At 35.4% G+C, this 24,164-nt stretch overlaps 2 long non-coding RNA genes and 2 gene segments (V, D, J or C); all 4 read right to left on the bottom strand.

Moving 5' to 3' along the window:
- Positions 1-11,738: 11,738 nt before the first annotated feature.
- Positions 11,739-12,447, bottom strand: LOC127498368 (uncharacterized). Its single transcript, XR_007925870.1, has 3 exons — positions 12,365-12,447; positions 12,109-12,259; positions 11,739-11,977 (listed from the first exon to the last, which is right to left on the bottom strand). It is a non-coding gene; the product is annotated as an uncharacterized LOC127498368 (long non-coding RNA).
- Positions 12,448-15,680: 3,233 nt separating this feature from the next.
- LOC127498133 (T cell receptor alpha variable 36/delta variable 7-like) lies at positions 15,681-16,277 on the bottom strand. The segment is given in 2 exon segments: positions 15,681-16,009; positions 16,111-16,277. Coding segments are annotated over 2 exon segments (381 nt in total).
- Positions 16,278-21,339: 5,062 nt separating this feature from the next.
- On the bottom strand, positions 21,340-22,046 carry LOC127498360 (T cell receptor alpha variable 36/delta variable 7-like). The segment is given in 2 exon segments: positions 21,340-21,673; positions 21,775-22,046. Coding segments are annotated over 2 exon segments (381 nt in total).
- A 1,243-nt stretch (positions 22,047-23,289) lies between these two features.
- Positions 23,290-23,975, bottom strand: LOC127498365 (uncharacterized). Its single transcript, XR_007925866.1, has 3 exons — positions 23,898-23,975; positions 23,642-23,792; positions 23,290-23,510 (listed from the first exon to the last, which is right to left on the bottom strand). It is a non-coding gene; the product is annotated as an uncharacterized LOC127498365 (long non-coding RNA).
- Between the last annotated feature and the right edge of the window lie 189 nt (positions 23,976-24,164).

The raw sequence follows: 24,164 nt of genomic DNA on the forward strand, positions 1-24,164 counted from the left end.
CTTTCAGTTTGATCTTGTCTTTAAATTCCAATTCTGGGTTGCCATATTCAAGATTAAGAAACCCCATCAAGTTAAAGCCCATGATGTCTTTTTTGTACCAAAGAATACGCTCATAGCCTTGTATTTTGTGTGTACATGTGATCACAGCAGATTCATCTTGCTTCTTTATGAGGTCACCAGGTGACTGGTGAGCAGTTTTACCAAGACAGACGGCTGTAATGAGAGAAAATATACATTTAAAATAATAATAATAATAATTAAAAAAAAAAAAAACTGTAAGCAGTGTAGCACAAGTTCACATATTATAAAGTAATACAGCTAACTAAAATGTTAAATAGAATTACCTGTGAGGCATACAAGACAAACATAAACACTTAATAGAGTCATGTTCGTATGTGCTCAGATGCATTGCTATGCATTAAATGCTGGAAGGCACTTCTAACAGGAAATGATGTCATCTCTGAAGGCGCTGACAACAGTTACATAGTAGAAAGAAAATCTAAGCATTTGTAAGAGGAAAGCTTTAAGATTTGGAAGAATTTTATACCCATAAATGCACAGAACATTTTTAAAAAATGCATTTATTAAAAAAAAAAAAAAAAAAAAAACGTAAAATTTGTACAGTACAAATGCTGTTCTAAATGAAGCAATAATAGAGAAATGGCTCCCTCTATCATTGTGGGATAATGAGTTGCTACTATTTCAATGGCTTTTCTCTTACATTCTTAGAAGTTGCTGTACATAAGCTGGGATGATGTATATTCCAAATAAACCCTCAACAAATACATTGAGTTTACTTTGCTAACTGAACATTACACAGTAGAGTTCGACCGATATGGGTTTTTCTATAACCGATGCCGATGCCGATGTTTAGAGGTCAGGGTCAGCCGATGGCCGATATGTGGTGCCGATTTTTAGGGCCGATATCTTAAGTTTTCCCCTTCATTTGCATGTTAAAATGTCACACTAATAATAAGTGGATGCACAACATTTCTAAACTTAACATCATTTATTGAACACTGACTTGATTTACATAAAAGTTTTAGAGCATTTATCAAGTTGAATTTTTCAAGTTTGTTGGAACATAAATGTAAACTTAAATATACATTTAAATAAAATAAATACAACTTTATAAATAAAAATCAATTAAAAACTTTGTCATGTTGCACAGCCTTGTATGCTAGGACAGTGCTAAACTCTTAGTGATTTCTGACATTCTTGACGGTTAACGTTAGACAGGTTTAATGAGGATAATAACTGTGCGACATATATTATATATATATATATAGTCATTGGTCGGAACACATCACTTTATTAGGCTGATGTCCATTTTTATTCGCATTACACAGTTGATGGAAACACACGCAGATGCGCATATTCTTGAGCTGAATTTTCATTAATGCAAAGTTGGATGGAAACCCGGCTATTATCTGCATCAAATCATGCTTCCGAACAAATGTCATACACTTCTGCGCAGTGGCGTAGCACAAATCCGCGGGCCGAAAGTCCGAGGCCTCCCGAAGGAAGGTTCAACCAAGAAGGGGAGCCAATGGATATCACACAAGAAGCAACGTGCAAACTTTGCGGAAAAGTTATGCCGGTAAAAGCTTAACCTCGGTCAGTATTCAAAGTGAAAGTAAAAGTGACGGAGCTGCCTGACGCTGCATTAACGGAGCATTTTCTCTCAGAGACGAATTTCAACATAATATGCTGATAACGGTATATAACTGTCTTAATTTATTCCATAATTTCCTTTGTGGCCCGTACATATAGTGAAAAAAAATGAGAAGAATAGTATTTCGTGTTAAACAGCTTGTTTTTTTTTTTGTTTTTTTTAAGTTGGTGAAGTAGCCTAAAGCTGCTCTTAAGTGTTAGGAAATATTATAGACTGTTAATAATTTTAATTATAGGTCTAATTAATTGTATAATACACCTAATAAATGTTTAAAACATTTTCAAAGAGGAGCTGATAGCCTAATCTTTTATTATCCTAACAGCACGTCAGTTATGCAGTGATGCGCTGTGAAATTATTGCGGGGCAAATTTATTATAATATTAATTTAATAAGAAAAAGGAGCTTACGACTCCGATATAGGAAAAATAAAACAGAACTTATAACATTGGGGCTAATATGTTAGCAAGTAAGCTGCTGGTAGTTTTGGACTACAGTCCTTAAAGTTAACTACAAGTAAGCGAACCTTCAACCAGCTGTAGCATTATGCCAGTTCCCGACGGTTCTATGCTATCCGTTGTTTCTTTCACTAAGTGAAGCAACACTTCATAGTTTACTAGTAATAGTAAATATATGGCCATAGGACTTTGAAATATCAGAATTTAAGCCTTAGGCTACCTTTATCTCTCAGGACTGTTGTTGAATCTTCCAAAAGTTTCAATTCACATGCGGTGGCAGCAGCACATTCCACCGCACCAATAACACAGGTCTGCCCGCGGACGTGCCTGGCTTTAAATCGGCGCTACTAAACACGGATATCGGCCGATGCCGATATATTAAAAAAAGACAAATATCGGCCCGATATATCGGTCGACCTCTATTACACAGCTACTCAATTTTCACTGTAATTATTATGCTGATAATTGGTTGTGAACAAATTCCTATTGCGTTTAAAAATACAAAAGATAAACAATATTGCATAAGGGAATGAATGGCATTCAGCGGTTCTTCAATGGCCAACTCTTACCCCATTCCTCGGTATGAATGACAAATTATAGAATATTATCAGTTATCTATTGAGAGATAAAGATGCACCTGCCGATCTTCTTCTTGAAATGTTAAAACCTCAGTGCTTGGCCAAATTATTTTTGGTCATTGGTAATTGAAGACTTTGAAATAGCTCTGACTAAATGTACAACCTGACAAGAATAGAACAACACAAAGTTTTATAAAAATCAGTTCTACATACAGTAGAAAAGCTTGCAACATCCGATTCCATGCATTGAAATTATTCACTGTTGAAAGCCTGTTCCCAGTTCCAAGAAAAGCTAATAAATAAATAAATAAATAAAAATCTTGGTCATAAGCATTTAAAATACTGGTTCATGTGAGTCAGTTCAGATGTACTAACCACAGCAAATTTGGATGAACAGGCTGCACATTTGTTGAATAAAACCCCCCTTCTGTTGATCACTGTAATTATTAGTGGCAGCTGTTTTTGTTAAACTCTTGCTTAAGTTCACTTCACTGTGTGCTGTCTCACCAAGCAGAAATAGACGGCGCTATCATCTGACTCCACATTGTTCACAGTCAAAGATCCTCTCTCTGGAACAGTTTTGTCTGCTGAGAATTTGTTTGGATCAGAATCTCCATAGTCTGGTTTGCTCAAACTGCTTGTGAACACAATAAGAGTCATAGTTTGTCCTTGCCGTTGTCGATACCAGTACATCTGGGTGTATGTAATATCCTTTTTGTGTGTGCAGTTCATTTGAGCAGAACTCCTCTTTACTGCCATCAAAACACCTGGACTTTGTGAAACATCACTGGTACCTGCAATTGGAAATAGAGAGAAAAATAAAAATATTTCTGTGAATATTTCAAGAAGTTATTATTCTACTACGTTACAATGGAGATCATGAATACATTGGCCCAAATGTAGTGACAGAATGAACAGAATAATGCTCCTCATCATGTCACGTTGAGGCTGGATGAGTTGAAGTCGATGTCAAGCGAATGTTGCGACAGGCTTTTCTTCCCTATTGTGACATATATCCAAGTGAAACGTCCCATAAAACAAGAAAAAATATGGGGCGGGACTTGATTTTGACCACCGGGAGCCCTCAAGCTGAGAAACACATCAACGGAGAAGAGAAGAGATGTTGCTGCAAGAGGAAGGGGAAGTTATTTTAGTTATGATGAATGAAATAAAATAATGATGTGCACAGATAAATCATTTACAATAAATACTGCAATATTCCATTTGATTTCATAGTGACATCAAATTATAATCTTTTGTGATAATTCAAATTTTAGTTGTTAATACAGGATGTGACATCAGTATCATGGTAGTGGTGATCTCAGGGTGGGGCAAAATTCAGAATTTAAGAACTAGCTTCCTTTCAGCTCCTGAATTGCGATGTGAATTGAATTGACCACATGCTACAGTATGTAAAGGAGCATTTTAAGCAACACTAGAACCTATTGTGTTTAGCATTGGCACTGAGTCAATATCCACAGGTGTGAAGAGAACTGCAAATATGCTTGTCACAGAAACAAGGTGTCTAAAAGAGGAGGTTTTTGTATTAGACAGATGTGATTCTGAACACTGTGTAATATGCTGCACAGAAATACACTGCACTGTCATTCAGCATGAGGTTCTTGATAGTCAGAGTGCCATTTTTCTGTGCATCTCCATCCAATTCGATCTTGTTTGTGAATTCAGCCTCTTTATTTGGAATTGTATTTTGAAGGTATCCCATCAACTTTAAGCCTGACATGTCCTGACTTTGTTTGTACCATAATATTCGGTTATAGCTCTGTATATTGTGAGAGCATGTGATCACAGCAGATTCATCTTGATTCTTCAAGTGATCATCAGGCGTCTGGTGAACAGTTTTACCAAGACAGGCAGCTGTGGAAAAAAAACAACAACAGTTGTTTATATTAATGTTTAGGCTAAATAATCTAATAATCTGTGCATTGTGTAAGTAAAGATTCAACAAGTATATATTTGTTAATTTTTACCTGTAAACATCATTAGAGATACAGATACACCAAGGAACGTGTTCATCATTGTTTTCTCCATCAAGTTTTTCTGCTATGAATTCAAGGCACAAGCAGAAGGAAGTGATGTCAGCTATACCAGTTCCTAACTGGTGTAACTTGAGAGAAAAGAGTAATAAAATGGGGACAGTCAGATTCAGTCTACAGAATGAGTTTTGAATAAATATCAGGACTGATATGCAAATCACAGTGATTATGACGTTAAAGATCATTCATTATATTCACTTTTTAAAAATATCACTTTATGCAAACAGATTCAATTACATTGCAAATAGGCTGAAATTTGTTCGACCACACTGACACCTGTCTTTTTTAAGTCATTTAAAAAAAACTTTTATGTACATTTCTTCTTAAAGTTTGATGAACTGGTGATTTTTGCTTGGCATTGTATTGCTTAAATGCCCACTTAGAGGACTTTTGCACATTGCACTTACTTTATATTTCTTTGGCTATTTGGCTGTAATTCATCAACTTTATTGTAAAGAAGAATTGTCTCAAAGATATATTTATATGACGTAGTATAAAATAAACCTTGTTTGATATGATGTGTTCATGTATTAATGATGTTAAATGTGAACAAAATTTTAGTTTGATCTCCAGTTGTAGATAATGCATTACTTTTGCACTAAGAAACATTTGTTTTACATGTGTGAATGTAATTCTAAATCAGTCGTTGGTAAAGGAAATAATCTGGAGGTGAAACAGAAGTTGGTTCTATCTAAATTCAGAAAAAAACATTTAAATTAATAAATTAACATTGAATTGAAAGTATGAAACCAAATATCCCAATAATGGTAATCTCTGGTCCATGGTCATATTGTGTTGTGTCGGCACTCAATCTCTGCAGAACCAGTTTTAAATCAGATTCTGCCAACACATTGTTTTACAAAGAATGAAGTTGAAGTTATTTTCTGTGATAATGGAGAGCATGCAATAAATAGTGTCAATAACTTATATTTGACCCATAATACTCCTGATCGTTTTGACTCATCTCAACTGTTCTGACATGCAGCACATTGGTTGTATCAGACTGCCACCTGTTGACTAATGCTGTCACTGATCTTTCATGTACAGTATGTTTTTGTACAGCACTCTCCAGCCTTTGACACACTGTGTTGACTCACTAAACAGAAATATATGGCACTGTCTTCTGGCTCTAGATCTTTCACTGTTAGAGATCCACTTTCAGCAACACTTTTATCAGGTTAAAATTTCTTCTGATCAACATCTCCAAATTCTGGAGTCTTTGAATTAGAAGAAGTGAATACTATGAGCCTCATAGTCTCTCCTGGACGTTGGCGGTACCAGTACATCTGGTGGTATAAAATACCCTTATTGTGAGTGCAGTTCATATAAGCAGAATTCCCCTTTTGTTCCCACAGAATTTTAGGCTCTTGAATAACATCATCGCCACCCATAGTGCCTGTGGAAAAATTGTAAACAAAATGATTCAATTCAATTTTCAATTCACATTTATTTGTATAGCGCTTTTCACGATACATATCGTTTCAAAGCAGCTTTACAGAGAATGCATGTCAGCATTACAATTTGGAGACTGCAGTTAGCTAATAATGTAATAATTTAGGCGATTAACATACAATCACTGTTAGCAATGTAATTGGAGGTAGAAGCAAAGAGCTCCTGGAAAAATGAATTACATATTAACAATAATTAGGATTTATAGAATGTGAATGTGCGTGTTGATCCAGATGTTGCATCTTCTGAAGTCATCGCAGGAGTTGGCGCCGTCTCTTCCAAAGTTTTAGTCATCTGAGGTCTTCTTAAGAGGCTGGATCCAAACTGAAACTGATGTACTCTCTAGTCACCTCGGGACGGGCGTCCCGAGGTAAAACAGAAAAGCAAATGGAGAATAATTAGCATAGCTGCTGTTCATAACATTAAGCAAAGATAGTCATGTGCAATTGATCTGATATGAGATGGATTATGTGAATGCTTGGCTGAAGAGATGTGTCTTTAATCTAGATTTAAACTGGGTGAGCGAGTCTGAGCCCCGAACATTATCAGGAAGGCTATTCCAGAGTTTAGGAGCCAAATGTGAAAACGCTCTCCCTCCTTTAGAGGACTTAGCTATCCTAGGTACAACCAGAAGTCCAGAGTTTTGTGATCTTAAAGAGCGTGAAGGATTGTAGGGCGATAAAAGGTCGGTTAAGTACACAGGAGCTAAACCACTTAGAGCCTTATAGGTCATTAGCAGTACTTTATAATCAATACGGAACTTAATAGGTAACCAGTGAAGAGATGATAAAATTGGTGTTATATGATCATATTTTCTTGACCTGGTAAGAACTCTAGCAGCTGCATTTTGTACCAATTGTAGCTTGTTTATTGAGGAAGCAGGACAACCAGCTAGTAATGCATTACAGTAATCTAGTCTAGACGTCATGAAAGCATGAACTAACTTTTCTGCATCTGAAACAGATAACATATTCCGTATCTTAGCAATGTTTCTGAGGTGGAAGAAGGCTGTTTTTGTAACATATGAAATATGATTTTCAAAGGACAAGTTGCTGTCTAATATAACACCCAGGTCTTTAACTGTCGAGGATGGAGTAACAGTACATCCTTCTAAATGCAAATTGTAGTCTGAGAGATTCTGTGTACAGGTTTTTGGCCCAATAAGTAATACTTCAGTCTTATCTGAATTTAATAGAAGAAAATTACTAGTCATCCAATGTTTTACTTCTTTAACACACTCTGTCAGATTGGATAATTTAGAGTTTTCATCTGGTTGTGTTTCATCATGATAAGAATATAAGGTTATTGTTTCAGCTGCAGTGGAGACAATGTTACAGAGTTTCTCATACCTTGGCTCCAGTGCAGTAACAGAATCAATGAAATAATGGCTCTAGTCATGTTGAGTTTTGGTGGAGCGCACAGTGAGTCCCAGCCTTTGAAATGATTCAAACTCTAGCTGTTGGTGAACAGGATATGACATCATAGATTGTAACAGTAATGAACAAACCTGTGTGAACATGTAATATATATATTATTACTCAAAAATCTATTGATTGATAAAACCCTTTTTATAATACAAATATGTGGTACTCAGAATTAAAGTGAATCTTTAATATGGGAAATCAAATGAAGGCCTTGTGACATTATTAAACCGTGTGAACATATCCCACCTCACTCAAGAGCTCTTGTCTGATAAGCTGTCATTACAAAAAAAAAAACAACGTTTACTTCAGGTTCATTTTATTAAGTATATTTTTAAGTATACATTATGTAATAAGTATAGCCAACTTATATTAGTGCACTACTAGCATACTTGTAAGTTAACTATTTCAATACTGCTTGGGACTAAATTGGCCCACTTTTTAGTGTATAAAGTATACTTTTAAGTGTAACAATAGTAAACTTGGTAACACTTTAGCATAGGGAACATGTATTCACTGTTAACTACAACTTTTCCCTGAATAAACTCCTAATTTACTGCTTATTAATAGTTAGTAAGCTAGTTGTTAAGTTTAACTATTGGGTAGGATTAAGAATGTAGAATAAGGTCATGCAGAATAAGGCATTAATATGTGCTTAATGAGTACTAATAAATAGCCAATATTCTAGTAATGTGCATGCTAATAAGCAACTAGTTAAAAGACCCTAAAATAAAGTGTTACCATAAATTTTAAATACACAACTAGTTAACAACTATGTTTTACTGTTTGTAATGCAACTACACTACAAGTGAACTTATTACTGATAGTTCATTAGTTAAATACTTGTAGCACATTTTTTTAGTTTATGGAGTGTACTCTCAGTAAACTACTATTGTACTTTTATACTGCAAATATACTTGTATTTTTCTTTATGAATCAGTATTTTCAAACAATTTAAGTTTATAAGACAGTATGTTAAACTATGTGGAAAAAAGTATTTAATAGGCTACTCAATCAAAAGAGTAAACGTAAGTATACTTAGAATACTTCATTATATTTTTAAGTATATCTTTATCAAAAGGTTGAGTACAAGTATAGGCCAAATATTCTTAGACATTTATTGCATATATTTAGAAGTGCAATTTTAGGTATATTTCTGATAAGTACATAAAAGTATACTTTCTTATTTTTAGTTTTAAAGAAGTATAGCACACTTGAATAAACTTCTTTTTTTGTAAGAGGTGCTCTTAAAGTGTAACGTCTCTTAGTTATTGAACTCAGCTGAATTACACATTAAATAAAATAATAATATATACATAATCATAGAGAAAAAGGGATAAAAGATTTGGCATGCTGTCCTGAAAGCTCATTTTGACACATTCCCCCCATATAAGCTACTGCTTAGACTCCTTGAAAAAAGGTGATGGGATTAGATGAACAAGCTCCTTCCGACATGTTATGTTCCGACAACTGGTTTAGGGGTTTGTTCAGATTCAGTTAAGTAATTAAGTGTGAGTAACAGTGATGCATCCTTTAGTAAGCAGTCTAAGCACCACTAATAATAGGCTACATACTAATCCAAAATCATAGAGGATATTTTCTTTTGCAACCATCACATTATTGCTCATTATTAGCAAAGAATGCCAAGTTGAGTTAAGCCACAAATAGAAAGCTTAGCCTGTATCTTTTGTTGATAACCCATTAGTGTAACTGTGCCAGGTTTTTGTATTAGACAGAGGAAGTTTAGAGCACTGTGTAATATGCTGCACAGAAATACACAGCACTGTCATTCGGTGTGAGGTCTGTGATAGTCAGAGTGCCATTTCGCCTTCCATTTCCCTTCAGAATAATCTTGTTGGTAAATTCTGTCTCTTTGTTGATAGTTTCACCGTTAAGAAATCCCATTAGTTTAAGCCCCAGGGTGCCCTGGATCTGTTTGTACCACATAATTTGGAAATAACTTGTTATGTCATGTGTACATTTAAACACAGCAGATTCATTTTGGTTCTTTATTGATTTAGGAGGAGTCTGGTGAACAATGTTACCAAGAGTGGAAGCTGTGAAGAGACAGATAAATAACATTTAATATTGTCAATAAAATAAGATTTATACACAGTTGTTGTGACAAAAATCAAGAAACACTTGATAAAAGACATTATTACCTGTGAGCCACATAAATGTGACAGAGAAACTCAGGAGTATATTATTCATGCTGTTTCTCTGTGCTCTGTGACTCTGCTGTGAGTAAATACGGTTGATGAAATGAATAAAGTCAACGGAGGATGTGATGTCACCAAGGGGAATTTCTGACAAATCAAGTTCATGATTTTACAAACTATATCCGGTCAGGCCCTTTGTTCCTAAATATACTGACAATGATATTTGTATATTCTGTAATTTCTGACTCATTATTTTGTGATTGTGAACTGTGTATTTCATGAATGAATGTGAATGTCATGTGTATATTTTTACACTGAAACACATTTTAATTGAACAAATGGCTGAATAAATAAAATTGCACACTTAAAACCCTTACAGTCCAGATTTTTCTTTTAGAGTCTGAAAACATTTTCAGTCTTATAGACTTTTAAATTATTAAAAAGTAGGCTATTATTTTTGGTACTACAATGACATTTTCAGATGCATTTCATATGGATCTATGCTACAATTTTAATATACTCTGTAATATTATGCAGTGTGACCTGCATTCTGTGATAATGTTGCATTATCTTTCCATATATTTTAATGAATCATATGTGCCATTTATTAGTTGTGCCACATTGCCACCTGTTGACAAATATTGTCAGTGCCATTTGTTTAAGTATAGTTTTTGATGTAGGCTACTGAGAAATGTATACCACTATTATCTGGCTCTAGATCTTTCTCTGTAAGAGATCCACTTTTAGGAGCACTTTAAAGAGCTTCAGATTTGTTTTTATCAACATCTTTAAAGTCTGAATCTGCATAAGTAGTAGTGAATACTATGAGTCTCATCGTCTCTCCTGGACACTGCTCATTATATAGGCAGCACTTGTGTATGCAGTCCATAACTGCAGAACTCTGTTTTGCTTTCCAAAGAATAGGTTATTGTACAACATCAAGTCTGATGGTTAAGCATATCCTGAGAAGTGTTGTAGGAGAATAAGAATAGGACACGGAAGAAAGTTCAACACTCTTACTTCAGCAATAAAAACAAAAATTAATCACACATGTGATGTTTATCTAAAGTCATTTTACTTATTAGTATGCTTGAATTGGATCATCAAAGGTCAGCAGCAAAGACAATGGGCCCTATTATACACCCGGTGCAAGTGTTTTTTGCTAGTTTCAGCCCGACGCAGTTATTATTTTCACGTTCAGTGCCCATGTTGTTTAAATAGCAAATGTACTCGCAAACATCTGTTCGCTCATGGGCGTGCTGGGCTGAAAACAAGGTGTGTTCACGTGCATTGTTGGCGTGTAGCTATTTTGAGGCAACTGAAAACGACTGCGCCATTTCCCAACAAAAACCTGGTCTGAAGTCATGGTGCAGTATTTATTTATTTTTTTATTATTTTATTTTTTATTTTTTTATTTTTTTTGTTATTTAAAGGGCGCGTTAGTAATATGCCATGGTGCAAGTGCACCTGGCTTTTAAAGGGAATAGGAGATGAGACTCTGATTGGTTTATTGCACATTACACTCATGACTCATTAAGCGACTATTGGTACAACCCTTTTGGACCATTTCGTCGTTAAACTAGCAAAGGTGGATTCGGACACGCTCTAAGTGCACCTACGCCATGCACTTCAGACCATGTGCTTAGATCATTAAAATAGGGCCCAATGGTTAATAAAGTAAGATTAAATACTTATATATTTGTATTATTTAGGCAGTTGTGGCCTAATGGTTATAGAGTCTTTGTGTACTGCTAAGCTGCCAGTGTGCATTATAACCACTGAACCACTAGTCCAGGTGCAGACTGGGAATGAATTTGTAGTCACTGATAATCTTGTAACAGGGGAGGATTTTTTGTATTAGACAGATGTGATTCTGAGCACTGTGTAATATGCTGCACAGAAATACACTGCACTGTCATTCACCATGAGGTTCTTGATAGTCAGAGTGCCATTATTTCTTCCATCTCCTTTCAGATCAATCTTGTTTGTGAAATCAGTCTCTTTATTATCATCACTGTAATAAAGGTATCCCATCAACTTGAGGCCCAACATGTCCTGACTTTGTTTGTACCATAATATTCGTTCATAGTTTGGTATACTATGAAGGCATGTGATCACAGCAGATTCATCTTGATTCTTGATGAGGTTCGCAGGCATCTGATCAACATTTTTACCAAGACAAGCAGCTGTGGAGAAAATAAAACACATGTTTATAATTAATGTTTAGACTGAAATAATCTGTATAATGTGAAAGTAACCTAAATATTTACTTATTGTTTACTTACTAATTTTTAAGTTCATATTTGTTTATAATTACCTGTTATCATCATTAGATATACACATGTGTTAAGGAAAGAGTTCATCATGTCAGCTCTTTTTCCGAAGTGATTCTGCTATGAATTAAAGGCACAAGCAGGAGGAAGTGATGTCAGTAGGAGTCTGGTGAACAGTGTTACCAAGAGTGGAAGCTGTGAAGAGACAGATAAATGACATTAAACATTGTCAATAAAATAAGATTTATACACAGTTGTTGTGACAAAAATCAAGAAACACTTGATAAAAGACATTATTACCTGTGAGCCACATAAATGTGACAGAGAAACTCAGGAGTATATTATTCATGCTGTTTCTCTGTGCTCTGTGACTCTGCTGTGAGTAAATACGGTTGATGAAATGAATAAAGACAATGGAGGATGTGATGTCACCATGGGAATTTCTAACTCAAGTTTAACTCATGTGTGTGTGTGTGTGTGTGTGTGTGTGTGTGTGTGTGTGTGTGTGTGTGTGTATATATACTATATATGATTATTGATTATTATGTTTTGTGATTATTCAATTTTGAAGGAATACATTTGCAAATGTCATATTAGGAAATTTTGTGTTTGATTACTTGTACAACTACCATAGAGCACATTATTCACTCTACTGGATCACACAATAATAAATAAATAAAAATGAAAAAGTTATCTAAATTATTTTTGCTTGTCATTGTATTGCTTAAATGTCCACTCACTCAATAAGAGGAAAACACATTGATCGCACTTACTTTATATTTCTTCAGCTGGAATTTATCAACTTTATTGTAAAGATGAATTGTCTCAAATATATATTTATATGACATATAAAAAATAAACTTTGTTCTAATGTCAGTTTGATATGATGTGTTCATGTATTAATGATGTTAAACATGAACAACCTGTCGATCAACTGTTCTGACATGCAGCACATTGGTTGTACCAGACTGCCACCTGTTGACTAATGCTGTCACTGATCTTTCATGTACAGTATGTTTTTGTACAGCACTCTCCAGCCTTTGACACACTGTGTTGACTCACTGAACAGAAATATATGGCACTGTCTTCTGGCTCTAGATCTTTCACTGTTAGAGATCCACTTTCAGCAACACTTTTATCAGGTTCAAATTTATCTTTCTTAACGTCTCCAAAGTCTGGATCTGAACCAGCAACAGTGTACACAATGAGTCTCATAGTCTCTCCTGGACGCTGGCGGTACCAGTACATCTGGTAGTATGAATGATCCTTATTGTGAGTGCAGTTCATATAAGCAGAATTCCCCTTTTGTCCCCACAGAATTTTAGGCTCTTGAATAACATTATCGCCACCAATAGTGCCTGTGGAAAAATTGTAAATAAAATGATTAGAATATAAGGTTATTGTTTCAGCTGCAGTGGAGACAATGTTACAGAGTTTCTCATACCTTGGCTCCAGTGCAGTAACAGAATCAATGAAATAATGGCTCTAGTCATGTTGAGTTTTGGTGGAGCGCACAGTGAGTCCCAGCCTTTGAAATGATTCAAACTCCAGCTGTTGGTGAACAGGATATGACATCATAGATTGTAACCGTAATGAACAAAACTGCATGAACATGAAATATGTATATTATTAACAGTATTGAAGAAAGTTTCTTGTAAAAGTAATGCAATATTGCATTACTCCCTAAAATGTAATTAATTGTGTTATTGGAGATGGGGAGCATTAATCATGTCATCTCTCTCTGCTGATTGATTCCACTATGAATTAAATGTAGATCCAAACGTAGGTTCAGGAGGAGCCTAAACATTCAGTCCTGTCAATCATCATTACGAGCGTATATAAGCAGCAGTCACTGCGTTATCCCAGCGACAATTCTTCCAGCATCCCTCCTTCTCCCCATCTCCTCCTCTATTTCTTTTATTCTCCCTCTATGTAGTACTGTTATAGGGGGGTTTAACTCGGAGCTCGAGCCAAGCTTCGGGTTCAAGCCTCCTTCGAGGACAGCAAGCCAAATTTGTTTTACCATTAACCATTCAGACTGAATGGGCAGGAGAACTTGTGAAATGCAGGTGATGAAGGAAGTGATGTCATCTAGTGATGTCATTTTCTCTATGCATTGCTGAATTCTGAACCGCACAGGCCTACTACTCTTACTGTTTCTGCTATAGAGTGCCCCCTTTTGGAGAGTATATTCAAATGAGATGAGTACAAGGTGTTTTTGTACATCTGCCTTCAGTGTTTGATTCACTGTGTTTGCTCACTGAACAGAAATAAATGGCACTATCATGTAATGTAAAGGCTTTTTCACCCCAAAAGTGAAATGAATAAGCCTCAGGCTGGAGGAAATGCATATTCACGCCTGTACAGTAGAGGGCGCAGCTCAAACAAACCTTTCAGCTGTGTTACCATTCTGGAATACAGAAGAATAGGATGCAGGAGAAGTAAACAAGTATAGGTCTCTGCAAGACATTAATGATTGATGGGCGAGGCCATAAGCAGAGGGGCGTTTTTGAGAGCGTTACCTGATTTGCCCACGTCAGAGTGTGGGTAGGGTTTAGGGGTGGGGTCGGGTGAAGTGGATCATTTTCAGTGCATGATATATAGCCAGTTTGAAAACACCCACAATAACAGAAACGAAGTAAATGAGTCTAAATTTTCTGTCAGTATAAGTATACTTAAGTGCAGTTTTAGGTATATTTCTGAGAAGTACATACAAAGTAGACTGAAACACTTTCTTATTTTTTAGTTTAAAAGAAGTATACTAATAGCACACTCGAATAACTTTTTTCTTTTTTTTTTTGTAAGAGGTGCTTTAAAAGTGTAACATTTCTTAGTTATTGTACTCAACTGAATTACACATTAAATAAAATGCATATAATAATATATACATAGGATATGTATATAGAGCAAAAGGAATAAAAGATTTGGCATGCTGTCCTGAAAGCTCATTTTTGAACTGCTCTTCATTATAATGAATCATACTGACGACATCCAGCTGAACTTGTGTGGACTTACAGATATATCAACATCTGAATGATCATATAAAATATACAGATTAAATTGAGTTTGTGGACGATGTCACATTTTAGTATAAAAAATGTGCCTGTTGAGAGTGAGTGAATATAGCTATAAAAAATCTACCATCTTTGCTCATGGGATCACAGAGTTTTATCACCAGAGCCATTTGACTAGTGAGATCACTGTGGGGCTAAAAATGATATGGAAAATGATATTATAATAATGCACAATTGGGAACACATATGGATTGTTTATACAAGATTAAAAGTTACAGCCATAGTCCTCTCTGCTCTCTTATCACTTCCTGTCTCTGATAGACAGAAAGACAAACCAACAGATACACAGACGTGCTGCTTTGAGTAGTTTTTCAGTTTTTTCTTTTCTTTCAGTGCTTTCAGATTCTTAAACATGATTAAACCATTTAGAATTATTAATGATTAAAAACAAGTATTCAAAATCATAAACTTTTAAATTCCCTTCTTTGTGTACTGCTAAGCTGCTAGTGTTCATTATAATCACTGAACCACTAGTCCAGGTGCAGACTGGGAATGAATTTGCAGCCACTGATAATCTTGTAACAGGGGAGGAGCTTTTTGTATTAGACAGATGTGATTCTGAACACTGTGTAATATGCTGCACAGAAATACACTGCACTGTCATTCAGCATGAGGTTCTTGATAGTCAGAGTGCCATTATTTCTTCCATCTCCTTTCAGTTTGATCTTGTTTTCAAACGCAGTCTCTTTGTTCTCATAACCAATATTAAGGTATCCCATGAGCTGAAGATCCATGATGCTCTGGCTTTGTTTGTACCACTGTATGACATCATAGCTTTGTACTTTGTGTGAACATTCGATCTCTGCAAATTCATCTTCTTTCTTCAGGAGATCTGGAGGAGTCTGGACAACACTTTTACCAAGAATGGTCACTGTAGAGATACATATAAATGAATAAACAATATAAATATTTGAAGAGCTCATATATCTTAGTAAAGTATTAGAAAAACACCATTAGACTAAAAAGAATTACCTGCAAGACACAAGACAAAGAAAGAAACACTGAGATAGGGAGCATTAATCATGTCGTCTCTCTCTGCTGACTGATTCCACTATGAATTAAATGCAGGCGATGAAGGAAGTGATGTCATCTAGTGATGCATTGCTGAATTCTGAACCGCACAGGCCTACTACTCTTACTGTTTCTGCTATAGAGTGCCCCCTTTTGGAGAGTATATTCATATGAGATGAGTACAAGGTGTTTTTGTACATCTGCCTTCAGTGTTTGATTCACTGTGTTTGCTCACTGAACAGAAATAAATGGCACTATCATCTGGTTGTGCATTCTTCACAGTGAGAGATCCATTTTCAGGAACACTTTTATAAACTTCAAATTTACTTTGATCAGAATCTCCAAAGTCTGGGTCTCCATAACTTTGTGAGAGCACTATGAGTCTCAAACTCTCTCCTTTTTTCTGCTGGTACCAGTACATCTGATTGTATTCAGCACCCTTATTGTGTGAGCAGTTGATCTGGGCAGAATTCCCCTTGAGGATCCAAAGAATGTCAGGCTGTGAAACACCATCTCCACTTGAAGCACCTGCAAAATATGCTAAATTATTATTTCTGAATCAACACAATATAGTTATTCTGTTGTATTATTTAACATTGTAATGCTTTGGATAAATAATCATACTATACATTGACTCCAACAGAGTGACAGGATTAGCAGAACATTGATCATGTTAAACGATGGCTAGGAGTGCACTGAATCATGGTCCTGAGAGATGATTCAAATTCTACCTGTCAATACAGGATATGAAATGGATGAACAGGCTGCACATTTGTTGAATCACATCGCCCCCTGTTGATCACTGTAATTATTAGTGGCAGCTGTTTTTGTTTAACTCCTGCCAAAGTTCACTTCACTGTGTGTTGGCTCACCGAGCAGAAATAGACGGCGCTATCATCTGACTCCACATTGTTCACAGTCAAAGATCCTCTCTCTGGAACAGTTTTGTCTACTGAGAATTTGTTTGGATCAGAATCTCCATAGTCTGGTTTGCTCAAACTGCTTGTGAACACAATAAGAGTCATAGTTTGTCCTTGCCGTTGTCGATACCAGTACATCTGGTTGAATGAAATATCCTTTTTGTGTGTGCAGTTCATTTGAGCAGAACTCCCCTTTACTGCCATTAAAACACCTGGACTTTGTGAAACATCACTGGTACCTGCAATTGGAAATTAAAATATTTCTGTAGCAATTTCAAAAGGTTATTCTATTATGTATATTACCATTGAGATTGTTTGAATACCTTGGCTCCAATGTACCGAAAGAATCAACAGAATAATGTTCCTCATCATGTTACGTTGAGGCTGGATGATGATGGGTTATATTATAATCTTCAGTGATGATTCAAATTTTAGTTGTTAATACAGGATGTGACATCAGTATCATGGTAGTGGTGATCTCAGGGTGGGGCGAAATTCAGAATTTAAGAACTAGCTTCCTTTCGTCTCCTGAATTGCGATGTGAATTGAATTGACCGCATGCTACAAGATGTTAAGCAACACTTTAAGATTAAACTAGAACCTATTGTGTTTAGTATTGGCACTGAGTCAATATCCACAGGTGTGAAGATAACTGCAAATATGCTTGTCACAGAAACAAAGCATTTTAAAGAGGAGGTTTTTGTATTAGACAGAGGTGATTCTGAACACTGTGTAATATGCTGCACAGAAATACACTGCACTGTCATTCAGCATGAGGTTCTTGATAGTCAAACTGCAATTTTTCTGTGCATCTCCGTCCAATTCGATCTTGTTTGTGAATTCAGCCTCTTTATTTTGAATTGTATATTGAAGGTATCCCATCAACTTTAAGCCCGACATGTCCTTACTTTCTTTGTACCACAATATTTGATTATAGCTCAGTATATTATGAGAGCATGTGATCACAGCAGATTCATCTTGACTCTTGATGAGGTTCGCAGGCGTCTGATCAACATTTTTACCAAGACAAGCAGCTGTGGAGAAAATAAAACACATGTTTATAATTAATGTTTAGACTGAAATAATCTGTATAATGTGAAAGTAACCTAAATATTTACTTATTGTTTACTTACTAATATTTAAGATCATGTTTGTTCATAATTACCTGTTATCATCATTAGATATACAAATATGTTAAGGAAAGAGTTCATCATGTCAGCTCTTTTTCCGAAGTGATTCTGCTATGAATTAAAGGCACAAGCAGGAGGAAGTGATGTCAGTAGGAGTCTGGTGAACAGTGTTACCAAGAGTGGAAGCTGTGAAGAGACAGATAAATGACATTTAATATTGTCAATAAAATAAGATTTATACACAGTTGTTGTGACAAAAACAAGAAACTCTTGATAAAAGACATTATTACCTGTAAACCTGAGAATTACCTGTGACAGAGAAACTCAGGAGTATATTATTCATGCTGTTTCTCTGTGCTCTGTAACTCTGCTGTGAGTAAATACGGTTGATGAAATGAATAAAGACAATGGAGGATGTGATGTCACCATGGGAATTTCTGACTCAAGTTGTGTGTATATATACTGTATATGATTATTGATTTTTATGTTTTGTGATTATTCAATTTTGAAAGAATACATTTGCAAATGTCATATTAGGAAATTTTGTGTTTGATTACTTGTACAACTACCATAGAGCACATTATTCACTCTGCTGGATCACACAATAATAAATGAATAACAATGAAAAAGTTATCTAAATTATTTCTGCTTGTCATTGTATTGCTTAAATGTCCACTCACTCAATATGAGGAAAACACATTGATCGCACTTACTTTATATTTCTTCAGCTGGAATTTATCAACTTTATTGTAAAGATGAATTGTCTCAAATATATATTTATATGACATATAAAAAATAAACTTTGTTCTAATGTCAGTTTGATATGATGTGTTCATGTATTAATGATGTTAAACATGAACAACCTGTCGATCAACTGTTTTGATATGCAGCACATTGGTTGTATCAGACTGCCACCTGTTGACTAATGCTGTCACTGATCTTTCATGTACAGTATGTTTTTGTACAGCACTCTCCAGCCTTTGACACACTGTGTTGACTCACTGAACAGAAATATATGGCACTGTCTTCTGGCTCTAGATCTTTCACTGTTAGAGATCCACTTTCAGCAACACCTTTATCAGGTTCAAATTTATCTTTATCAACATCTCCAAAGTCTGGGTCTGAACCAGCAAAAGTGTACACAATGAGTCTCATAGTCTCTCCTGGACGCTGGCGTTACCAGTACATCTGTCTGTAGGATGAATCCTTATTGTGAGTGCAGTTCATATAAGCAGAATTCCCCTTTTGTTCCCACAGAATTTTAGGCTCTTGAATAACATCATCGCCACCAATAGTGCCTGTGGAAAAATTGTAAACAAAATGATAAGAATATAAGGTTATTGTTTCAGCTGCAGTGGAGACAATGTTACAGAGTTTCTCATACCTTGGCTCCAGTGCAGTAACAGAATCAATGAAATAATGGCTCTAGTCATGTTGAGTTTTGGTGGAGCGCACAGTGAGTCCCAGCCTTTGAAATGATTCAAACTCCAGCTGTTGGTGAACAGGATATGACATCATAGATTGTAATATTAATGAACAAAACTGCATGAACATGGAATATGTATATTATTAACAGTGTTGAAGAAAGTTACTTTTAAAAGTAATGCATTACAATATTGTGTTACTCCCTAAAAAGTAACTAATTGTGTTACTTAGTTACTTTTTATAGAAAGTAATGTGTTATGTTACTTTTGAGTTACTTTTTCTCATTTGGGCTGTTTGTTTGTTTGTTTGATTGTTTGTTTGTTTGTTTGTTTTTATAACAACAAAAAAGTTCTATTCTTTTTGGCAAATGTAAAGGCCCTTTCACACCAAAAGTGAAATGAATAAGCCTCAGGCTGAAGGAAATTTAAATTCATACCTGTACAGTAGAGGGCGCAGCTCAAACAAACCTTTCAGCTGTGCTGCCATTCTGGAATACAGAAGAATAGGATGCAGGAGAAGTAAATGAGTAAATGTACACTCACATTTAGTCTAAAACTAATTTAGAGTAACCATCATTTTCACACAGCGCACTCAACGTCTCTGCACTCCCGATTTCTCTCAACATGTGGACAGGAGAGGTGTCAGTCAACAAATGGGAAAACAAAGTAACTTGCGTTACTTACTTGAAAAAGCAACTTAGATATTTTCTTGTAAATGTAAAAATAATGCGTTACTTTACTAATTACTTATAGTATAGGCCAGTATATACTTTTCTGTCAGTATAAGTATACTTAAGTTCAATTTTAGGTGTATTTCTGAGAAGTACATACAAAGTAGACTGAAACACTTTCTTATTTTTTAGTTTTAAATAAGTATACTAATAGCACACTCGAATAACTTTTTTGTTAGAGGTGCTTTAAAAGTGTAACATTTCTTAGTTATTGTACTCAACTGAATTACACATTAAATAAAATGCATATAATAATATATACATAGGATATGTATATAGAGCAAAAGGGATAAAAGATTTGGCATGCTGTCCTGAAAGCTCATTTTTGAACTGCTCTTCATTATAATGAATCATACTGACGACATCCAGCTGAACTTCTGTGGACTTACAGATATATCAACATCTGAATGATCATATAAAATATACAGATTAAATTGAGTTTGTGGAAGATGTCACATTTTAGTATAAAAAATGTGCCTGTTGAGAGTGAGTGAATATAGCTATAAAAAATCTACCATCTTTGCTCATGGGATCACAGAGTTTTATCACCAGAGCCATTTGACTAGTGAGATCACTGTGGGGCTAAAAATGATATGGAAAATGATATTATAATAATGCACATTTGGGAACACATATGGATTGTTTATACAAGATTAAAAGTTACAGCCATAGTCCCCTCTGCTCTCTTATCACTTCCTGTCTCTGATAGACAGAAATATACCCCAATAGATACACAGACGCGCTGCTTTGAGTAGTTTTTCAGTGTTTTCTTTTCTTTCAGTGCTTTCAGATTCTTAAACGTGATTAAACCATTTAGAATTATTAATGAATAAAAACAAGTATTCAAAATCATAAACTTTTAAATTCCCTTCTTTGTGTACTGCTAAGCTGCTAGTGTTCATTATAATCACTGAACCACTAGTCCAGGTGCAGACTGGGAATGAATTTGCAGCCACTGATAATCTTGTAACAGGGGAGGAGGTTTTTGTATTAGACAGATGTGATTCTGAACACTGTGTAATATGCTGCACAGAAATACACTGCACTGTCATTCAGCATGAGGTTCTTGATAGTCAGAGTGCCATTATTTCTTCCATCTCCTTTCAGTTTGATCTTGTTTTCAAACGCAGTCTCTTTGTTCTCATCACCAATATAAAGGTATCCCATGAGCTGAAGATCCATGATGCTCTGGCTTTGTTTGTACCACTGTATAACATCATAGCTTTGTACTTTGTGTGAACATTCGATCTCTGCAAATTCATCTTCTTTCTTCAGGAGATCAGGAGGAGTCTGGACAACACTTTTACCAAGAATGGTCACTGTAGAGATACATATAAATTAATAAACAATATAAATATTTGAAGAGCTCATATATCTTAGTAAAGTATTAGAAAAACACCATTAGACTAAAAAGAATTACCTGCAAGACACAAGACAAAGAAAGAAACACTGAGATAGGGAGCATTAATCATGTCGTCTCTCTCTGCTGACTGATTCCACTATGAATTAAATGCAGGCGATGAAGGAAGTGATGTCATCTAGTGATGCATTGCTGAATTCTGAACCGCACAGGTCTACTACTCTTACTGTTTCTGCCATAGAAATATATGGAAAATGTAGTACAAGTAGTAGGACTATATATGCGGTTCTGAGTTTTTGAATAGGAAAGCATTAGCTTTCATTGCACAAGACATTCACACATCTAAAGAATGCCAGGCTGTGAAACACCATCTCCACTTGAAGCACCTGCAAAATATGCTAAATGATTATTTCTGTATCAACACAATATAGTTATTCTATTGTATTATTTAACATTATAATGCTCTGGATAAATAATCATACTATACATTGACTCCAACAGAGTGACAGGATTAGCAGAACATTGATCATGTTAAATGATGGCTAGGAGTGCACTGAATCATGGTCCTGAGAGATGATTCAAATTCTACCTGTCAATACAGGATATGAAATGGATGAACAGGCTGCACATTTGTTGAATCACATCGCCCCCTGTTGATCACTGTAATTATTAGTGGCAGCTGTTTTTGTTTAACTCCTGCCAAAATTCACTTCACTGTGTGCTGTTTCACCGAGCAGAAATAGACGGCGCTATCATCTGACTCCACATTGTTCACAGTCAAAGATCCTCTCTCTGGAACAGTTTTATCTGCTGAGAATTTGTTTGGATCAGAATCTCCATAGTCTGGTTTGCTCAAACTGCTTGTGAACACAATAAGAGTCATAGTTTGTCCTTGCCGTTGTCGATACCAGTACATCTGGTTGAATGAAATATCTTTTTGTGTGTGCAGTTCATTTGAGCAGAACTCCCCTTTACTGCCATTAAAACACCTGGACTTTGTGAAACATCACTGGTACCTGCAATTGGAAATTAAAATATTTCTGTAGCAATTTCAAAAGGTTATTCTATTTTGCATATTACAATTGAGATGGTTTGAATACCTTGGCTCCAATGTACCGAAAGAATCAACAGAATAATGTTCCTCATCATGTTACGTTGAGGCTGGATGATGATGGGTTATATTATAATCTTTAGTGATGATTCAAATTTTAGTTGTTAATACAGGATGTGACATCAGTATCATGGTAGTGGTGATCTCAGGGTGGGGCGAAATTCAGAATTTAAGAACTAGCTTCCTTTCAGCTCCTGAATTGAATTGACCACATGCTACAAGATGTTAAGCAACACTTTAAGATTAAACTAGAACCTATTGTGTTTAGTATTGGCACTGAGTCAATATCCACAGGTGTGAAGAGAACTGCAAATATGCTTGTCACAGAAACAAGGCGTTTACAAGAGGAGGTTTTTGTATTAGACAGATGTGATTCTGAACACTGTGTAATATGCTGCACAGAAATACACTGCACTGTCATTCAGCATGAGGTTCTTGATAGTCAAACTGCAATTTTTCTGTGCATCTCCATCCAATTTGATCTTGTTCGTGAATTCAGGCTCTTTATTCTCACTGTAATAAAGGTATCCCATCAACTTGAGGCCCGACATGTCCTGACTTTGTTTGTACCACAATATTTGGTCATATCTCGGTATATTGTGAGAGCATGTGATCACAGCAGATTCATCTTGACTCTTGATGAGGTTTGCAGGCGTCTGATCAACATTTTTACCAAGACAAGCAGCTGTGGAGAAAATAAAGCACATGTTTATAATTAATGTTTAGACTGAAATAATCTGTATAATGTGAAAGTAACCTAAATATTTACTTATTGTTTACTTACTAATATTTAAGATCATGTTTGTTCATAATTACCTGTTATGATCATTAGATATACAAATGTGTTAAGGAAAGAGTTCATCATGTCAGCTCTTTTTCCGAAGTGATTCTGCTATGAATTAAAGGCACAAGCAGGAGGAAGTGATGTCAGTAGGAGTCTGGTGAACAGTGTTACCAAGAGTGGAAGCTGTGAAGAGACAGATAAATAACATTAAATAATGTCAGTAAAATAAGATTTATACACAGTTGTTCTGACAAAAATCAAGAAACACTTGATAAAAGACATTATTACCTGTGAGCCACATAAATGTGACAGAGAAACTCAGGAGTATATTATTCATGCTGTTTCTCTGTGCTCTGTGACTGTGAGCTGTGAGTAAATACGGTTGATGAAATGAATAAAGACAATGGAGGATGTGATGTCACCATGGGAATTTCTGACTCAAGTTGTGTGTATATATACTGTATATGATTATTGATTATTATGTTTTGTGATTATTCAATTTTGAAAGAATACATTTGCAAATGTCATATTAGGAAATTTTGTGTTTGATTACTT

Source organism: Ctenopharyngodon idella, chromosome 17 (assembly GCF_019924925.1).
Source record: "Ctenopharyngodon idella isolate HZGC_01 chromosome 17, HZGC01, whole genome shotgun sequence".
In the NCBI taxonomy this organism is placed as follows: Eukaryota; Metazoa; Chordata; class Actinopteri; order Cypriniformes; family Xenocyprididae; genus Ctenopharyngodon; species Ctenopharyngodon idella.